The following is a 21,564-nucleotide window of genomic DNA, read 5'->3' on the forward strand; positions in this document are numbered from 1 at the left end:
ATCCCACAAAATTGAGCGCAGTCATCTCGGCGAAAGTTTGTGTAGCTTTGCGTTGACAGCTAAGCATTCCTGACCCAGATTTTGCCTAGTCCACAAAATTAGAGCTTAAGAACATTGGTGAAGAATCTCTAACTATGGGAACTATATGTGGTCCATTTGTTGGATAGCTCCAGAGGCCTTTTCTCATTCTCGATTTTCTGATGTTCCTGTGTGAGGTTGAGGTGTTCACTGATGTGGAATTGCCGAGTATGAAACCATCTGGGCTGCGGATAATTGTTAAGGTTATCCTCAATGATCCTCTGTTATTAGTGCACTTAAATGAAGACAAATTCTTTTTATGACCCTCCTCTATCTCTTAGTTAAAACTCCCTGTAAGAGCAAGGCATATATCTTGCTGCCTGGTCAAAGTCAGGCATCAGTCCCTCCTGTGCAGGTGTGCTTGAGTGACAATTATCCTAGAACTGTTCAGGAGGGAGACAGTTGCTCCAAAGCCTATGCTGCAAGGCTGTGGTGTAGTTCTACAATTAGTCTCATGTTTTGCGATCTGTGTTTTATGACTGGTGCAGTGAGCTAAGCTTTGGATGCAGTTAATCAGGTGGAGGAAGCTGAAGGCAGGAACATTGGCAATCTATCAAACTTTGGGGTAGAAATTCGGTGTCTAGCGCCTCAGTTAGCGTTAATGCGGTTGTAATAGCTTACCGACCGGGTGTGCAGCTTGCAGCGCCTCGCCGGAAAATTTAATTGAAGCTTGCCATCGGCGGGGCAGGAGGCTTTACCCCCCCACAGCTTTACCGGCAGCAACGCTCATACCTGGATCTGTCGGAGGAGCAGTGTGTCAGAAGGCTGCACTTTCGAAAAGAGGTAGTTACAGAGATATGCCATCTCCTGCAGGCAGACCTGCAGGCTCACATCGGCACCAGGACTACACTGCCCGCCACAGTGAAGGTCACGGTGGCACTCACCTTCTATGCCTCCGGCTCCTTCCAGCCTACTTCAGGAGACATATGCAGCGTCTCACAATTCGCAGCACATCGCTGCATCCGCAATGACACATAGGCTCTCTACTCATGCAGAATGGATTTCATTACCTTCCCGATGACCAGGGAGAAGCAGAATGAGCACTCATGTGGGTTTGCCAAGGTTCAAGGAGCAATTAACTGCACACACATAGCCTTGTGAGCACCATTCGAGAATGCAGAAATATTCAGAACCAGAAAAGTATACCACTCCTTAAATGTGCAGCTGGGGTGCAACCACACACAGCGCATCTAGCAGTCAATGCTCGCTATCCTGGAATCGCACATGATGCGTTTATCCTGCGGGAGAATGCTGTGCCACGACTGTTTTAGCAACCACGGAAAGGCTGAGGCTAGCTGCTCGGGGACAAAGGATATGACCTGGCCACCTGGCTAATGACTCCCCTCTGCAACCCCACCACAGAACCGGAGGAATGCTACAATGAGAGCCATGACGCAACCCGCAACATCATCGAGCAGGCAATAGGGCTGCTAAAGCAGCAATTCCGATGCCTTCAATATTCCCCTGACCAGGTCTCGCTATTCATTGTGGTGTGCTGCATGTTGCCCAGGCCTTGCCAGTGGGGATCACAGGTGCACCTCAGGAGGAGGAGGAGGAAGAGGAACAGGAGCCTGGCAAGATCCCGAATGTCCAGCAAGACAAGGAGGACCAGCAGCAGCCACGGAGGAGGCAGCGTGCCACTGGTGCTGGCACAAGGGCTACGCAGCAGTGGCTCATAATGCATCGGTTTGTTTAAACAGAGGAAGGTGAGGGATGCCGCTAATAGTGACCGTGCATTGTGCTACGATAGTGCCAAATCTCCATCACAAATCCACAGTCATACACTGAAGGAAACAGTAAAAATAACATTTTATTTCCATCCTTCAAACAACCTCAAAAACCCCACACCCGCAAATAATAAAAGCTGGAGCTAACACCCCTTCAAGAAAGATTGCAATGTGCTGCAGTACAGCGGGACCTGGGGGTACTTGTGCATGAAACACAGAATGATAGTATGCAGGTACAGCAAGTGGTCAGGAAGGCCAATGGAATCTTGGCCTTTATTGCAAAGAGGATGGAGTATAAAAGCAGGGAAGTCTTGCTACAGCTATACAGGGTATTGGTGAGGCCGCACCTGGAATACTGCGTGCAATTTTGGTTTCCATAGTTACGAAAGGATATACTTGCTTTGGAGGCAGTTCAGAGAAGGTTCACTAGGTTGATTCCGGGGATGAGGGGGTTGACTTATGAGGAAAGGTTGAGTAGGTTGGGCCTCTACTCATTGGAATTCAGAAGAATAAGAGGTGATCTTATCGAAACGTATAAGATTATGAGGGGGCTTGACAAGATAGATGTAAAGAGGATGTTTCCACTGATGGGGGAGCCTAGAACTAGAGGGCATGATCTTAGAATAAGGGGCCGCCCATTTAGAACTGAGATGAGGAGAAATTTCTTCTCTCTGAGGGTTGTAAATCTGTGGAATTCGCTGCCTTGGAGAGCTGTGGAAGCTGGGACATTAAATACATTTAAGACAGAAATAGACAGTTTCTTAAACGATAATGGGATAAGGATTTATGGGGAGCGGGCAGGGAAATGGAGCTGAGTCCCTGATCAGATCAGCCATGATCTTATTGAATGGTGGAGCAGGCTCGAGGGGCCATATGGCCAACTCCTGCTCCTATTTCTTATGTTCTTATGTTCTTAAACACCAGAATACATAATCACCATGAGCAACATATGTACAAACGCCCTGCCAGTTCTCATTCTGCAACAGTATCCATGTGCCATCTCAGTCACAGCCCCTGACAATAATAGCAGGTGTGCAAGAACACCAGAGAGATTTGGCAACCATTTGTAGTCAACAGTGACATATTCCCATGGGCACACATGTGATTACTGTGTCTTCTGCAGGCATTTACCACCCCTCTGCCTCACCCCCCTCCCACGCCTATTGCTCCTCCTCAATGTTGCCTCAGTGCCTGCAGCAAGGCCACTCGAGGGCTGCTCTGTGCCTGCGGGATGCCCTGGACCAGCAGGACGCCCTGGACCTGCTGTGGGCCAGGAAGGCCCGGCTGCTGACTGCACCACCTCAGAATGGGTGGCAGCAGTCTCGGATGGCTAGGGGGTACGCCGTGGCAGGTGCAAAAGCGGAATGGCAGTAGTGGGAGCCGGAATGCTGTCATCCTGAGGAAGGACAGGACCTTCCATTTCCAGCGGCCCACTGCCACTCCTCTGGGACGGAGCCACGGCATCTGGAGCAATATCTGCAAGCTGGCCTGTTGCGGCACTATCTGTTCCCCGTCCGACTGTGGGGATGACAGAGAGAATGGCAACAGTCATTGCTTGCATGGCATCACTCTGAGACTGCATCAAAGCTGACTGAGCTTGAAACACAGCAATCACAGTGTGCATGCCAGCAATCACTAACTGCATCACATCACGAAGACCTTGCGAGGCTTCGGCCTGTGATGTCATCAACCATGGCACGCGCCATTACCTCTGGGTCCCCATTGTCGCTCGTTGAGCCCACTTCTCAGTTTAGCTGGCCAAGGATGGGCTCATTGAACTGCTGGGAGACATGGGCAATGCCTGAAGCGGCCTCCACTACACTCACAGCAAGTACATCCACGCTCTGCAGGACCCTCTCCAATGCATCCATAAGCTCGTGGTGTATCTGTATGGACTACCTGGACATAGCCTCCAAATCCAGGTCCTCATTTGCCTGTCTCTGAGCAGGACTCCTGGGCTGAATTATCCTCTGACTAGCTGGCCCCCGAGCTACCCCTCTCGCTGGATGTTGCTGCAGGCCACTGTTGCCAGGAGCATCCGGATTTACAAACCCCAGGAAAACGGGCTCTTCCACCAAGATGGTCTCCCCACTCACTGGCACTGAGGACGGGTCCTGCTCTGTCGCCACACTAGTCTCGATTTCCTCCTCATCTTCCCCGTTGTGTGAAGAAGATGGCTGATGGACAGACTGCCGCTCGTCTGGCTCATCATCTGTAAGCACAAAGCAACAGAAGTGTGCTTAGCCGCTGAGGAGAGGACAGGAAGACAAGAAGGAAGAGGCATCGTTATTTTGGAGCTACATGTTGCAAGGCATGTGGGCTCAAGGGTCAGGGCTCTCACAGAAAACGCCCATCTCATTCACAAACCGTCACTGTCAAGCAGGGGCTCTGTCTCGCTGGCCGCTACCACCACAACTGGTGCACCCATGAGGGCGGACACTCACTCCTCGACTGCGGTGAGGTCCTGGAGGTCTGGTTCCTCTCCTCCCTTCTGCTGCTGCTCCCGCCTATTGTGGACGGGTTTGGCCTGCATTGACTAAAACAAGACGTTAGTGGGTCTGTAGCTACTCGTGTGCCACATGTGTCTGCAGTAAGTGACTCGATACTAATGTCGCAAGGTGTGCATCTCTGCATCTCGGCCTGCGTGGCAGTGCACAGTGGATGTGTTAACGGTGGGATTGACCACCTTCAAAGACTTATGTACGTGCACCCCCAGGTTTCTCTGTTCCTGCACCCATTTAAAATTTTACCATTTAGTTTATATTGCCTCTCCTCTTTCGTTCGACCAAATCTTCTTCCTCCCTCCCTCCCTCCCTCCCTTCCTTCCTTCCTTCGATCCTTCCTTTGATCCAGATTAGGCATACAACAAACACAGCATCGTAACAACGACTGTACAGTTATGAACAGATTCTGCCCAAGAAACCTGCTCAGACCAAAGGCTGCTGGAGGGGGAAACAGCATGTACAAGTAGTACATATTATAACCATACAGGTAATTATCCACACATAAGTGGACAAGTGCCTGTCCTGCCAGGGTGTGCAGCAAACAAATCTACTTCATGTGATGCCATTTCAAAACAGAAGATGGCGCTGCAGGACAGAATGCAGGACAATCCTCCAAGGGCCTGTGGGCAAAGCAGCAAGATACTGCTGATTAACCAGCTGCACAGATCTAAATTCATCCAACACGAATGATGAATATGTTTGTGATACATCTTGTACAGTGTATCGCGGACAGCTGGTGGCTAAAGTTGTCATGCTGTCCACTCCCTGTGAAAGGAATGATTGACATGGGGGGAGGGCAACTGCTTATTCAGTAAATGACTGCAACAAACTGAAGCAAAAAGCTTTTAAAATCTCTCTATGTGGACTAGTTATCGAACAATTCAGTGCCACTGCTGAGACAACAGCAGAAGGGAAGTGTGCAGCATACTGAAAGGGGCTCACTGCTAATCTATCAGACAGCATCTGAGCCAGTGCTGATCCAAGTCATTAATTCAGTGCCACGAGCCAAACAGATGCCACACATTTCAGTAACAGAGAAATGTGTTGAAAATCAGATGGGTACCTGCACCCTTTGCCAAGCTACACTTTCTGACAATAAGCATCAACCACTGCAGATGTCAGAATTGCCTGAAGAACTGTGAGAAAGGATGGCATTAGCTTTTTGTGGAGCTTTTCCTCCCGGAACAATCTATCAACTGTAATTGATGAATCCCTGTGATACCCTGCAGCAGAGACTGTGCATTCTGCATCAGCAAGCACAGGTAGTGCACAGTTGGACACAAGGCTCTCATCTTTCATTTTACTTCAAGAAATGGTTGACCGACTGCCTTTCAGCAGCAATGAATTTGAACACTTTGCTCACAACCTTGATTTCTTCTGAACTCCAATGAGTATAGACTCAACCTAACCTCATAAGTTAACCCCCTCATCTCCGGAATTTCAAGGGCATCAATGCTGCTGGAATAGATGGCAGCTGATGTTGAGATGATAGAAATAATCTGTCAATAGTGAGAGAGGTTGTTCCAAGGAGGTGACAGTGGATAGAGAGTTTACTCCAAACCTTCCTAAAGCTGAAAGATGTATTCCAAATCCTGAAGACTCCAGTTTCTAACATTGGAACTTGAACAGCTGTGAAATGGTAGTTTTTATACCACTTTTGCAGCTGTCACCTATTCAGAGCAATGGAGAGTCATTGAAAACCCGATTTACCTACCTGATGTGATCCTCGAGCTCCGTGAAACTCGTCATAAAGTTGGAAAAATGGTAAGTAGATGGTAAAATGCTGTTTAAGTATCTTTTAACAACCTCTTAACTATGTCAATTGGCTTGCCCGCTGCTTAGTGTCGGGTCTGTAAAGCACAGGCAGACCTGGCACTTGAGAAACTGACAGGGAGGCGGGTTCACAGCGGGATCCAGACCCACTGTCAATCATTTAGATTTTGACAGCGGGCCCACCTCCAAACCCGCCATCCGAGTGCCGGCAAGATTCTGGTCATTGTCGGGACAGAGTAGAGGGAGTTTTATTCTGCCTGTGAGTGTTTGATGTTGACAATGGGTATCTGAAATAGAAAGTATTATATTCACAGCAGTAACATCCCTCAATGTGATCTGCACACATTTCTAAAGAAAAAGTTAAAAATTACATACAGACCACCAATTTAACATTGAACAATTTAGTTTTGAGTATTGTGATGCGATACCAGAGATGGGAAATTACCCAAAGTATTCCATCTAATGTTGTTTGGAGTGCTTGGTCACTGCTCAATGTGAGAAAAATGAATGAAATATAAAAGCTGTGGAAAAATCTACAAGTGGAACAAAAGAAAATGCAGATTGCAGTGAATTTGATGCACAATCTCCAATCTATACCTGCCCTAGTGGCATAAGCAAGAAACGTGAACTCAGCAAGTGGAGAATCTTGGGCACAAACTCAGATGCTGCCATTGCTGCCACACATATTGTTGGGACATTGCAGCTCTGCGAGCCATTTTGATATAAAAGTGTCTTTCTAATATGACTTTGAATAGAAACCAATGACTGTAAGAAACCTATGCGATATTAGATTTTTTTTTGATAGTAATTTGTTCTTTTTAGCTAAATTTGGATCACATCTGCTTAAAGTAGAAATTACTTGCTTGGCAGCTTTCTTCCTTTATAATTTATCTCTCTTTACTGAAATTTTTTTAGATTGCAAGCTAGAAATTGTGCTCAACCTTGAGACTGTAAATCTGTAAGTGAAGCAAACTGTCAAGATTTTTTGTGTGCAAAATTGTCCTTTTTATAGCCCCAATAGTGCCTCCGGGGGATGCTAATGGGATGCAATGAGGTTATTGCCCGGGGGAAGGGGTTGATAGCGCCTCTAGGGAAATTGCCCCGGAGGTTTGGGGGTGCTATGCCATTAGCACCGTGTCCAGTGATTTACACCCCGGGCTGACGCACACACGTCGATGATGTTATCGCCGTGCGCGCCGACTCCTCACCAACCCCTTTGAGCCCGTGGGGGAAATTGCCCCGCGGGCGGCGAGGATGGCGTCGGCCGATGTCACCGTCAGGGCTCCCTTTAAAGGGGAGGCTGTTTGCGCTGTGGGCTACCATATTTTTCTATCGGCTGACTCTTCAGTCGGCCCAACAATTGCGACCCTCGCCTCGACCGGGCTGCCGAACTCCATTATGATCGAGGGCATCCCTGGTGGAGCAGTGGCAGCCACCAAAGGGCCTGCAGAGCGTGCAGCAGGCTTCCCTTTTAAATGAAGGGGAGGGTTTTTTTGCCGCGTTAACACTACGTGGAGAAACCGTGTAGCGCTGATGTTGCCGGCGGGGCGCTGGACTCGAGAATGTGTGCTGGGCTCAGCGCCGCCCTACCACCCCCGCCCCAAGAACACTCCTCCATGGACACAGAGAGCCTTCGATAGCGCTCCGCCTCCGTTGAGGGGCGGAAGGGCCAAATTCCGCGCCGGGGGCGGAACTTCTGGGCCGGGTGATAAATGTCCCGGAAGGTTACTGCCTCCAAGCCGGGTGTGTGGCAATTTCGCCCCCTTTATGTATTAATTGAAGAGGATGCTGTTATAATTGCACCCTGCTCTCGACCAGCTACCATAGTGAATGCTAGTGAATGTGGGATGGTGCTGACTGCGTTGTTGTTAAACTGTTTTATTTGTATTTCCAGACATCAATGAGTGTACCAATGCTGCTCTGCCTTGCCAGCCTGGCTACTCCTGCATCAACAACATTGGCTCGTACAGCTGTCAGCGCAACATTGTGAACTGTGGCCGAGGCTATCAGCTTTCTGTGGATGGATCCCATTGTGTGGGTGAGTTGCATAATTCATAACTTCAGCGTTTACTGATGGCCCTGATAGTACCAACATCTCGTCAGTGAATGTGTGTCAGAACTATGAGGCTGATCCTTACTGTCAAGAAGACTGAGGAATGAGGAGAGGCTGGAGAAACGTTTCACCGTTGAAAGGAAATAGCTGAGAGGTGATCTTATATGATAGTAAGCAGTATGGAAAGGTTAGCTTCAGAAAATTACTTCAAGCTACACAATGAGATCATGGCAAGGGGACAAGGGTTGAAGCTAGTAAAAGGGAAATTTAACACTAATGTTGGCAAGTTCTTCTTCATGTAAAGAATGTTCAACACATGGTCCCCTAACTTCAGCTGACCGATGCTGGCAGAGCCTTCAGCCACGTTGGACCCATTCCCTGCAGCTCCCTCCCTACATCTTTCCATTTCTCCACTTTCATCATTTCCTTTGTAAGCCTTCTGAAAGTCCATCTCTGCTACCATAATTTCCATCAGCCCCCTTACTTTTCCAAATCTTTCTCGACGTGATTCAACATCCATTCCCTATGTGAAATGCCATGGGACATTTTTATGTTAAAGACACTATATAAATTCTTGTTGTTGCTGTCATCATCATCATCGTCATTGTGGTTCGACAACAACAATGTGAGTTTTTAGGTGACTGAACAGTCCAATACGGGAATTACAGTCCCTGTCACAAGTGGGACAGACAGTCATTGAAGGAAAGGGTGGGTGGGACTGGTTTGCCGCACGTTCCTTCCGCTGCCTGCGCTTATTTCTGCATGCTCTCGGCGATGAGACTCGAGGTGCTCAGCGCCCTCCCGGATGCTCTTCCTCCACTTAGGACGGACTTTGGACAGAGATTCCCAGATGTCAGTGGGGATGTTGCATTTTATCAAGGAGGCTTTGAGGGTGTCCTTGAAATGTTTCCTCTGCACATCTGGGGCTCGCTTGCCATATAGGAGTTCCGAGCAGAGCGCTTGCTTTGGGAGTATTGTGTCAGGCATGCGAACAATGTGGCCCACCCAACAGAGCTGGTCAAGTGTGGTCAGTGCTTCGATGCTGGCCACAGGTACACAAACAGTCATAACAAGTCTCCAAAAAGTTGTCTAGGTGAGTGTTCGTTGACATGTTACCAGATTTTGCAATGTTGCTGTGCATTACATACTCATAGAACTTCATTGTAAGCTCAGTACAGCATCACAGAATGAGAGTGACCAGCACTTTGGCATTTGTTCCTTATTTCCCAAATATGCTGACTGGTCCATGTTTTTGCTGCCATGCCAATGCATTTGCCCAGGGCCAACACAAGGGGCTTAATTTACCCCAATGCCATTTTTTGGCATATTGCAAGAGTTACGCCCCGACTAATCCAAAAAAATAACTAGCAAGTTTCCCCGCTCTACTTTTTAAAATTGGCACTGCGCAGCCTGTCCTATAGCTTCGGGGGGGTGGAGCCTAATGTCTGCGCCGAAAAAATGATGCCTCCCACCTTCTGCGCATGTTCGTAAAAAAAAAAATGACGTTTTTTATGTGACTGCTATGGGCGCACATGCCCAGTACAGCTCCCGGTCTGCATTCGGCCATTTTTAAAGAGCCAGTTGTGTGTGAGAACTTTAATTCTCAGTGGAAAAATCGGAGCTGCAATAAAATAAGCAGCATGGCTCAAGGACCAAGAATTTCTTACAGGACGAAGTGGAGGCACTAGTTACTGTAATTGAGGCCAGATGGCACGAGCTGGACACCAGCAGAGGTCACATAAAAGTTTCACCAAAAGAAATGAAGAAATGCTGGAACCAATTTGCAGAAGATTACTGTGCAATGGTGACCACCCCGAGGTCTGGAGGCCAGTGCAAAAAGAAGTGGCAGGACCTTGGTCAAGTAGTGAGTGTAAGTAATATTTTCATCTATTCGCTGGAATTGTAATTCTAAATGTGACCATCTGTATGTCCAACCCAGCAGAAAGACACCCTTTCTAAAAAGTTATATTTTCACCTTTGCAGAGGAAGGTGGCACACAACAAAAGAGAGAGAACTTGAACAGAAGGAGGCCGGGCAAATCTGCCCCCACTTGGAAGACAGGGTCGCTACTTTGATGGCTCCTGCCTGGAGAAAAGCAACTGCACAAGCTGGGCCCACACTCAAGGGAGAGGGTAAGTCCTGCAAATTCCACAGTCTGGCTTTGCTAAATGATAAGTATCGCGTGCTTCGGTTCATGGGGATGTCTCCCTCAGCTACGCATCGGTTGATGCAATGTGCTACCATTCATCGTGGTCTTTCAAATGAGCCTGCTGCCTGCGCTGTGTGAGCCTACTCATGCTACCCTGCCCCCTCCGCTGCTGCTAACCATTTGTCTGTTATGTTATATTTTGCAGATTTTGAGGCCAATCCTGACGAGGTTGCAACCGATGCAGAAGAAGACTCCAACCCTGACGAGCCTGAAGAGGAGAGCATCTTCCAATCCCACCTTTCAGACCAAGAGCATGGGGATGACGGGGAGAGGGAGGGGTAGGGGGAGGATGAAGCCCTCACTGTTGTACTCACTCTGAAGGAGGTGCAGGCGCTGCCTACTGAGGTGCAAGCTCCTTCAATGGTACGAGTGTTGGGACATTCCATGGTTTCTCACAGTCCGAGGCTGGGGATTCCAGTGGGGTGCAGCAAGGCACACTCAGGGCCCCACCGTCTGAGGCTGCGGGTCCCAGTGGGATGCAGCGAGGCACACCCAGGGTGAGGACGGGAAGGAGAGCTCGGCAGCGTTCTCCTGAGGTGCAGGATCTAACAGATGTGGTTCAGATGATGGCAATGAGTGCGGAGAGCATTGACCTTACGCGATCACTCCTGGACACCATCCATGGGGTGGGTGATGAGGTATCGGGACTGTCACGAGAAATGGGAACACTGTCCAGGCACATGAGGGAGGGAATGTCGCAGGTAGTTGAGACACTGTCAGGGCTAATGGGGGCAGGAATTTCGGAGTTAGCTGCTGCAATAAGGGAACACGGCCAGATTCCACGGCCATTGACAGAATCAACTGCCACTCCCACTCCAATCCCCAGACGAGCCTCTGACGAGGCCCAAGCCGGGCCTTCTACATTACCGCCTGCTGCCCCCCCCCCCCCACCCCCATCAAGAAGTGCGCATTAGCCGAGATGCTCGAAAGAATAAGTTTGGTACCAACCCGAGAAACGATGCACCACCGCCTGCGGGCAGGGATGGAGTCACCAAGAAGAAGCACAGCGGGCGTTCTTAGAATAAGGTGGAGGAGAGATGGGTGCAGCCTTTCTTTGCTGCTACTGCTGTTGTTGCTATTGTTGTAACTGTTCTCAAATTAAAAGTTTTTTGTAAGTGATGCAAATTTACAGGTTTAAAAGTTTGTAAGTGGTCTTAACAGAAAACTTTAAAGTTTGATACAAGAATATTTTTATTAATGTTACGTTAAGTACAAACAAGTGTTTGTTAAACTTTTGAATCAAATATATTTAAAATAATAACTGAATCATTTCCATTATTTGTTCCATTATTAACACAATTTTTTGAAGTAAAGAAGAATAATTTTCGTTATTTGTTTCATTAACACAACACAACATTACGGAACAGGACCAAACAATAAACATGGTCCATTTGGAATAGTTGCCGCTGAGCCTTCAGGCAGCAAAGCGTTCATGGATGAGCTGCGGGCGCAAGGCTTGAGTAATCATTAAAGGGGCATGACTGCCTATCCTCCTCCGTCGTCATGCTCCGAGTTCAGGTAGTTGCATGGCTTCCTCGTCCTCCTCCTCCACCTCACCTGCATGCTCCTGCTCATCATCAGCCACTCTCACCTCAGATAAGTCTTCTACTACCAGCTGCTGCTGCCTCATGATGGATAAGTTATGCAGCATGCAGCACACAACAGTGAACTGACCAACAATCTCAGGGAAATATAGAAAATAGCCTCCGGAATGGTCCAGGCATCGTAAATGCTGTTTCAAGATGCCAATGGTCCTCTCTATTATGCTGCGTGTCGCAATGTGCGACATGTTGAATTCCCGGTCAGCTTCTGTCCAGGTTACACGTAGGGGCGTCATGAGCCAGGTGGCGAGGCTGTACCCTTTGTCTCCCAGCAGCCAGCTCTGCCCTCCTGGCTGCTGCTGAAACATGGCAGATATAGCGCTCTCGCGTAGAATGAACGCATCATAGGTGCTCCCAGGGTATCTCGCATCAACTGACATGATGCGATGCATGTCGTCACAGATGAGCTGCACACTCACGGTGTGGAAGCCTTTTCTGTTCCTGCACATCTTGGAATCCTCCAAAGGTGCTCGCAAGGCGATGTGGGTACAATCAATGCAGCCCTGTACCTTTACGCCAAAAAAACAACGCAGATAACTGGCAAAAATTGAGCCCAAGGTATGTGAATGCTGCCTACATAATCTATAAGTTGGGCTGTGCAGATAAATGATACACAATTTCTCTCATCTTCCTTATTCTGATATATGCTCCTTTTCTATCGATCTGCAGGAGACAGCCATACATTGCACACAGCAATAATTACAGAAAGTAGAAGACACACACCATACAGTTTTACTAAGTGGGTAGAATGCACTAAACACACAGTATCACACAGTTTAAGACATAATAAAAGTTGGGATAACTGGGATTATAATATATTCAGCAGTTTTTTTGGTATTACAGTAGATCAGGGAGAACTGCTGCTGTATTCATGGGTCTTGATGTACGGCCAGAACCATTGAAGGAGTTGGCAAGGGTATTGGGCACATGTGTAGATAGTTGTTGTGCCTTGGATGTTTCAGGCACTTGATTAAATGTGACATCAATTACACCTTCACTCTTGCTGATTGTGGTTCCTTCTGTAAACATGTCTTCAGTCTCCAGATTTGAATTGTGTTCTGCCACTAGTTGCTGATTCCTGTCTTCTCATGCCTTCTCCATGGCAAGGCTGCTTCGCAGAATAAAGTTGTATAAAATGCAGCGAGCAACGCTAATTGTGGACACCTGTGTAGGGCCGTACTGCATGCCTCCTCTGATCCTCCACTTCCTCCTCCAGAACCTGCTGAGAGGGGTGGGCATTGGGTTACTCATTTGCCCTGTGTAGGCAGAGTTCAGTTACTAACATCCACAGATGACAGATTTAAGAAGGAGTGAAAAGCTGCAGTTGTAAAACTCATGGGCACTATGAAATAAACAATGAAATTGCTGGGTCAACATGCAATTCCCAAGTGGAGCCTTTCAAGGAACAAGAGCGAAAATGGCTGAGTGAGCTAGTCATCCAGTGTCTGTTTTATATTGGCATTGAGCTCCAGCAGCGCTGTTTATGCACTAAGACCATGTTATGATGCAAGGATCTCATTTACATTTCTGAGGCCTTCTCATGAGCTTGGTGCACCAGCTTTCAGTGCCATGTGTGCTGCTCCATCATATTATGCACAACATACCTCAAGACTGAGGCCCCGGTAACATGGCTTGCCTGCAGCTGGTGCATATCAGTGCTACAAGTGCTGAGCATTGCATTCTTGGCCCCAATGCATTTTGTCTTCTCTGACCTGCTGTGTAGATTATGATTCTATGGTAACTAGTAAAACTGGGACTTGTGCAAAAAATTTGGGTGTGTGTAATTGGGACCGTGACAGGAATTTTGTTAGATCTGTATTAGATATATGAGGGCAAATGTTCATCTTTCGTACTCCCATTACAGAGTTTTATGTGGTATTTTGAGTCTAATGTACCTGGCATCACGTGTCTGTTGTTTAATAAGTGCAAATGTATATAAGCAATGGCGTTCAAAGAAAATGTTAAAATCACACAGATTTCTTAATGCATGATCTGTTTGATTTTCCATCCATAAAAAATTGACCAGTTGGAAAATCATGGAGCTAGTGTCTGAATTCCTCATTCCTGTCCCAGCATGCAAAACCCTGCGGTGGAGCATTAAAGACAAAAATTTAGGCCAAAATGTGTAGGTTGTCAAAAAGGTTTCACAAAAGCAATGATAACTACTCATTTGCCTTGTATAGTTTCAAGTTTTTCCTGTTTATTTAATCTCCTTGCAGATGTTGATGAATGTGTAGGTTTCCATAATCCCTGTGGCGAAGGACATTTCTGCATCAATTTGCCCGGCAGTTTTCGCTGCAAGTGCAAGATTGGATACTACTTTGACAGCATTTCCAGGACATGTGTTGGTAAGTGGGGCATACTGCATGGATAGCGAAGGCTATAATTCAAAGACTTTACAAATGAAATACTATCGGCCTGGTAGTTGGATTCTGCGTAAGTTTCAGTGTTTCTTGGCCTGGTTGCCAGAACATTCTATATTTGTGCTTAATGCTTTGTTGCATGGCGGGATTTCAGAGAGGAGGAAAAATTGGTGAGACTATTCCTGTTATCTGACTGTGATGTGGCAGTGAATGAATCTGTGACCCTGACACGCGATCTCTTACGTCCACTTTGATTTAATGTCTCATCCAAAAGATGGCGGGGCCAAAATTCAGGTGCGCTTGAAAGCGCACCTATGATTTTTAGAGTGGTACTTACCGCTGGGAGCTCCGATGCGTTTGGAAGAGCCATTTTCAAGACTTTGAAGTTTTTTCAAAGTCCCACAGGAAATGACTCATAATGGGGTGGGCCATAGACTTAAAGCCAGGCTGACTGGCTGAAAATCTGTTGAATAGGAACTCCGCTGCTGTCGATCAGCGGTGGAGCAGTGGTAACATCACAGCGCTCCGTTAAAGGAGAGAGATTCTGTTATTTTAAATCTTCAGCCACTGGGCCATCAGGGAGGGTTTTGGCTGGGCCAGCAGCTGGCACCCAGGAGGGGGTGCCAGGCTGCTCATTGGCGGCCCGGCTGAACCTGGCGGCAGTATTTTGCTGACCGATCGGGAAGTTGGCCGGCAAAAATGTTTACATTGCGGCCGCGGCAGTGGGCCCTCCCCTTTAAAGGCGGCCGTGCTGGCGGGCCGCACTCAGTCTTCAGAGGGTGCACTGACAGAAAAACCTGTCGGGGGCATCGTGCGGCGGGGGATCAATGGCTGGAGCTGAATATTGGAAGGTGATTATTTTTGTTTAATAAATTGGCGGTGCAACCCCTGATGACTCGCTTTTGCCGGTCATCAGAATCGAGCGGGATCAGGTCTAGGCTGTAAAATCCCCAACTTGAATTTAGGTCGGGTCGGCCAATTGACCCCAAAGCGACGGCCATTCGATTTTTAAGAATGGTCGCCACAAACGGGCATTAACTGGTCTCTTTGGGACCCTGAATTTTGGCCCCGGCATCTCTGACAGTGCAACTCCCCCTCAGTACTGCACTGGAATGTCAACCTGGATTTTGTGCTCAAGTCCATGGGACTTGAATCCACAACCTTCTGACTCAACGGCAATAGTGCTACCACTGAGTCACAGCTAACAAAAAAGACACATGGCTCTTCCAGTTTGTCTCGGTCTCCAAACAGAAAATGTTTGCCAATAACCTGTTTATGAAGTAGTGTCCCTTTAAAATCTTTCTTCACTGTTTAATTTTTAATACAAACTCCTGTGAAGTGTGAGAAAGTATCAGTAGATTGCAACATAAAACTTCAAGAATTAGGATGACAGACTCTGCATCACAGCTATAGCAGTAGAACATACATCATGTGTATCGGTATACTAAGTGGACCTTATTAATAATACACTTAATTAGGGTGACATTCCTCCACAGATGCTGCCTGACCCACTGAGATTTCCAGCATTTTCTGTTTTTATTCCTTATAAAGGAGTTGGAAAGAGGGGAGTGAGATAGAAAGCACAAGTGCAAGAATCACTGCCTCTCTTGTATCTAATGTGTATTGTGTGACAAAAGTGACACAGTACATCCAAAGGAGTTTTCGCTTTTTGTTCAGCTAACTTTTTCTTGAGGTGAGAGAAGAGCCAGACTCTGACTGAAGACTTTGCATCATATATATTCATAAACAAATCAGAAGGAAAGTTTGCCAAAAACCTTTTTCATCAATACAGTTCCTGTTTAAGATTGTTTGGCTCATGTTAGTCAGGATATTGGGCTCAATTTTCCCCAATTATCTGCGCCGTTTTTTTGGTGTGCTCTGTTGTTTTTGGAGTAAATAAAAATCTCAAAGTTTTCCCAAAGTTTCTGCTCCAGCGAAATTCACTTAGGTACGATTTTTTTAGGTTACGATTTTTTTGCGTCATAACCTGATGTCTGCATCAGTTTTTCAGATTTAAGCAAGTTTGGCCAACTTACATTTTTCCCAGGACGGCGTCGGTGACCACTCTCAAAAAACCTTCTGGGCACTTAAGAAAAATCAGCATACATTACAAAATCGACGCAGGAAGACGCCATTGTTTTTAGCTGAAATTTTGGAGGGAGTAATGAAGGCAGAGAATATGTATCATAAGTCTTCATTTTTTCAAAGTCAAAAGGGAGAAATTGGAAGTCTAATGCAATTCTTGAATTTTTGATGTTTTTCAAGATACCACTCCACCACTGACTGTCTCCTCATCGGGTTCGAAGGTCGGAGCGCCGGCCGGCAGAATCGCCCCCTCGCCCAGACACAGGGGCTCGGGGCTCGGCTTCAAAAGAAGCCCGGGGGGGAGGGGAAGCCAAGCCCCGAGCTCCTGTGTCCGGGTGAATGAGCGAGTCTGCCAGCTCCGACCCTCGAGCCCAGTGAGGAGACGTTCGGTGGTGGGTGGTACTTCGAAAAAAATCAAAAATTCAATAATTGCATTACACTTTGTTGCCCCAAATGTCTTCATTGAATGCCTAGCTTCCTGTTCTAAGCAAGCCTATTGTGCATGTGCAGACCAGGGTGCAGTCCATACTAGGGCGTCCACCTTGGAAAGAGAGAGGGAAGAAGAGGTGTGAGTGTTTTGTCCTGTCCTTTTGAGGTTGTTGCAAAGCTGCAATTTAACTACAGGGGCAATATTGACAATGCCATGCCTCGTGCAAGCCTTCTGCATGACGGTGCTGTGGGGGAGAAGATTGATTAGACAGCATCACCTGAGGAACCTCAGCGCACAGGGTGATGGGCAGGAGGCCTTACCCACATCGGGTATATCGAGACAGGTGTTCATACTGTGTGAGAAGGCTGCAGAAGTTATAACTGAGATCTGTGAGTTAATAAAAGCAGACCTGCACCCTAGAACCATCAGGAGGACTGCTTTGTCAGTTGAAGTAAAGGTTACAGCTGCACTTTCATTTTATGCATCTGAACCATTCCAGGCCACAACTGGGGATGCATGCGCCGTTCTCAACATGCAACACATATCTGCACTCGGCAGGTGACTGCTGCACTATATGCCCAGAGGAATGACTACATAAAGTTCTCCATGACCGCCCAGGCAATGTGTGACAGGGCTGTGGGCTTCTCCAGGATTGCTGGCTTCCCAAAGGTACAGGACTGCATTGATTGTACCCACATTGCCTTGCAAGCACCTTTGGAGGATTCTGAGATGTACAGGAACAGAAAAGGCTTCCACTCCATGAACGTGCAGCTCGTCTGTGCCAACATGCATCGCATCATAGCAGTTGATGCAAAATAACCTGGAAGCACCCATGATGCTTTCGTCCTACGTGAGAGAGCTACATCTGCCATGTTTCAGCAGCAGCCAGAAGGGCAGAGCTGGCTGCTGGGGGACAAAGGGTACGGCCTCGCCACATGGCTCATGACGCCCCTACGCGTAACCCGTACTGAAGCTCAATGGGAATACATGTCACACATGCGACGCGCAGCATAATAGAGAGGACCATTGGCATCTTGAAACAGCATTTCTGATGCCGGACCATTCTGGAGGCTACTTGCAATGCTCCCCTGAGATTGTCAGTCAGTTCACTGTTGTCTGCTGTATGTTGCACAACTTAGCCATCATGAGGCAGCAGCAGCTGGTAGTAGAAGACAGCCCTGAGATGACAGTGGTTGATGATGAAGAGGAAAATGCAGATGATGAGGAAGACGAGGAAGCCTTGCAACTACCTGAACCCGGAGCACGACGATGGAGGAGGGCGGGCCGTCGTTCCCCTTTAACGATTGCTCGAGACTTGCGCCAGCAGCTCATCCGTGAACGCTTTGCTGCCTGAAGGCTCAGTGGCAACTATTCCAAATGGACCATGTTTACTGTTTGGACTTGTTCCATAATGTTGTGTTGTGTTAATGGAACAAACAATGGAAATGATTCTTCTTTAGTTCAAAAAGTTGTGTTAATAATGGAACAAATAATGTAAATGATTCAGTTATAATTTAAAATATATTTTATTCAAAATGTTAACACTTGTTTGTACTTAACTTAACAATAAACTATTCAGTTAAGATCACTTACAAACTTTTAAACTTTTAAATTTACATCACTTGCAAAAAACTTTTAAGTTGAGAACAGTGACAACAGTAACAACAAGAATAATAACAATAGCAGCAAACAAAGGCTGCACCCATCTCTCCTCCACTTTATTTTAAGACCACCTGCTGCGCTTGGTCTAAGTGACTCCATCCCTGCCCGCAGGTGGTGGCGCAGTGTTTCTCTGGTTGGTACCAAGCTTATTCTTTTGAGCATCTCGGGTAATATACACTTCTTGATGGGGGGGTGTGGGCAGGCGGTATTGTGGAAGGCCCGGTTTGGGTCTCTTCACAAGTTGGTCTGGGGATTGGAGTGGGAGTGACAGTTGATTCTGTCAATTGCTGCGGGGTCTGGGTGTGTTACCTTATTGCAGCAGCCACCTCTGACATTCCCTCCCTCATGTGCCCTGACAGCATTTCAACTACCTACGACATTCCCTCCCTCATGTGCTCCGCTGGCATCTCAACTACCTACGACATTCTCTCCCTCATGTGCACCAACAGTGTATTAGTTACCGGCAACATTCCATCCCTAATATGCCCGGAGAGTGTTCCCATTTCTCGCGAGAGTGTTGTTACTTCTCTCGACAGTCCCGTTACCTCATCACCCACCCCACTGATGGTGTCCAGGAGTGATCGCGTAAGATCAATGCTCTCCCCAGTCATTGCCATTATCTGAACCACATCTGTTAGATCCTGCACCTCAGAAAAGCAGCCTCGGACAGTGGGCCCTCATTGAGGCTCGCTGCAACCCACTGGGACCCGCAGACTCGGACAGGGTGAAACCATGAAATGTCCCAACACTCACACCACTCGGGGAAGGGGCTGGCACCTCAATGGGCAGCACCAGCACCTCCTCCAAAGTGAGTACAGGAGTGGGGGCTTCATCCTCCCCCTCCCCTCCTCTCCCCTCCCCTCCCCTCCCCATGATCTTGGTTTGGAAGGTGGGATTGGAAAATGTTCTCTTCGGGCTCATCCGTCTGAATCTTCTTCTGCATTGGCTTCAGCCTCGTCAGGGTTGGCCTCAAGTTCTGCAAAATATAACGGAACAGACAAATGGTTAACAGCAGAGGAGGGGGCAGGGTGGCATGAGTAGGCTCACACAGCGCAGGCAGCAGGTTCATTTGAAGGGCCACAATGAATGATAGCACATTGCATCAACCGAAGCGTAGCTGACTGAGGCATCCCCATGAACTGAAGCATGGCTAACCCACGCAGTATGTATTATTTAGTAAAGCCAGCCTGTGGAATTTGCAGGACTTACCCTCTCCCTCGAGTGTGGGCCCAGCTTGTACAGTCAAAGCAGCGACCCTGTCTTCCAAGGGTGTCAGTGGTTGCAGATTTGCCGGGCCTCCTCCTGTTTAAGTTGTCTCTCTTTTGTTGTGAGCCACCTTTCTCTGCAAAGATGAAAATATAACTTTTTAGAGAGGGTGTCTTTCTGCTGGATGGGACATACAGATGGTCACATTTACTGATATGTCCTTACTATACAGTATAAATGCACACGAGGCCCATACTTGAGAGAAGGTCACTCTGTGACCAGTTACCTTTATTACCAAGACCTCAAGTGATGAAGGTGGGTGGAGCTTCTCCTTTTATACCTGAAAGTCCAGGTTAGGAGTGTCTCCCACAAGTTCACCCCCCTTGTGATCAATGTTCTCAAGGTGTACAACTTAGGTCAGCTTATACATGGGTTACAATGATAGTTGAATACATGACATTTTCAATTGCAATTCCAGTGAATAAATGAAAATATTACTTACACTAACTACTTGACCAAGGTCCTGATACTTCTTTTTGCACTGACCTCCAGACCTCGGGGTGGTCACCATTGCACAGTAATCTTGTGCAAGTTGGTTCCAACATTTCTTCATTTCTTTTGGTGAAACTTTTATGTGACCTCTGCTGGTGTTCAGCTCATGCCATCTGGCTTCAATTACAGTAACTAGTGCCTCCACTTCATCCTGTGAGAAATTCTTGGTCCTTGAACCGCGTTGCATATTGCAGCTCCGACTTTTTCCACTTAGAATAAAAGTTCTCACACATCACTCAGAATTAAAGTTCTCACACACAACTGGCACTTTAAAAATGGCTGAATACAGATTGGGAGGTGTACTGGGCATGCGTGCCCATACCAATCACGTAGAAAACATCTTTTTTTTCCGCTCATGCGCGGGGGGGGTGGGGGCGGGGGCATGCTTTTTTCGGCACAGACCTTAGACTCCACCCCCCAAAGGTAAAGGACAGGCTGCGCGGCGCCAATTTCAAAAATTAGAACGAGGAAACTTTAAAGGTTTTTTTTTTTGGCGTAGTCGTGCCTCAAAAAAATGGGTGTAATTCTTCAAATACGCCAAAAAACGGCATTGGGGAGAACTGTGCCCATTGAATGTGAAACTATCTTTTAGTAGATTCCAGTGCAGCTGCAACCTAGTCCTTGTTTAGCTAATCTATATTGTCCAGGGTGATTGTTGTTTTAAATTGATTTTTGAAACCTTCTTTTCAATTTTTTCTCACTCTTGTTCCCTAAAAGGCTTTGCTCAGATAACAGCTCCCTCCCCAAACTATGAGCCTGCCAGTCCTGGCACTGTCCAATGTCACACCTGTTTGCTACTGTGGCTGACAGAGTGGTGGAGTTGCATGTGAGATGGTAATTTGCCATCCAGGAGTTTCATTGTCAGCAGGCAATGGGGTCCTCCACTGTGTTTGCTTCTCTGTTAATATTTTCAGTTAAGTTGTCTCATGCTTTGCCTGCATGCGTTATGAAAATTGCTGGTACAAAGAAGATGTCGCTTATTGCAGTTTCATGAATTTACTGTTCCCATTCTTCCTAAGTTTATGTTTCTACTTCTATCTCAGATGAAAATGAATGCAGGCGTTACCCTGGACGACTCTGTGCCCACAACTGTGAGAACACTCCGGGTTCCTACTATTGCAGCTGCAGCAAAGGCTTTAAACTCTCAATTGATGGGAGAAACTGTGAAGGTACTCAACAGTTTAACAAAATAACTAGCTGATTACAAAAGATGGTTATGTGTCTCTTTTTTTTCATCAACAGAACAACATGATCCCAAATACCAGCTGTCTCTCATCAGCAGCATAACTGAAATCTCTAATACCACTTCCTTTATCATAGT

General features: G+C 47.2%; 1 protein-coding gene across 3 annotated transcripts in view; it reads left to right on the forward strand.

The window, feature by feature from the left end:
• Nucleotides 1-21,564, forward strand: part of fbln1 (fibulin 1) — a 219,023-nt gene that overhangs the window by 89,433 nt on the left and 108,026 nt on the right. For all 3 annotated transcript variants that reach the window (XM_070900531.1, XM_070900533.1, XM_070900532.1), the window contains exons 9-11: nucleotides 7,977-8,120; nucleotides 14,165-14,293; nucleotides 21,287-21,412. In XM_070900531.1, the coding sequence (XP_070756632.1) occupies nucleotides 7,977-8,120; nucleotides 14,165-14,293; nucleotides 21,287-21,412 (399 nt within the window). The remainder of the gene's footprint in view (nucleotides 1-7,976; nucleotides 8,121-14,164; nucleotides 14,294-21,286; nucleotides 21,413-21,564) is intronic.

Source organism: Pristiophorus japonicus, chromosome 15 (genome assembly GCF_044704955.1).
Source record: "Pristiophorus japonicus isolate sPriJap1 chromosome 15, sPriJap1.hap1, whole genome shotgun sequence".
In the NCBI taxonomy this organism is placed as follows: domain Eukaryota; kingdom Metazoa; phylum Chordata; class Chondrichthyes; family Pristiophoridae; genus Pristiophorus; species Pristiophorus japonicus.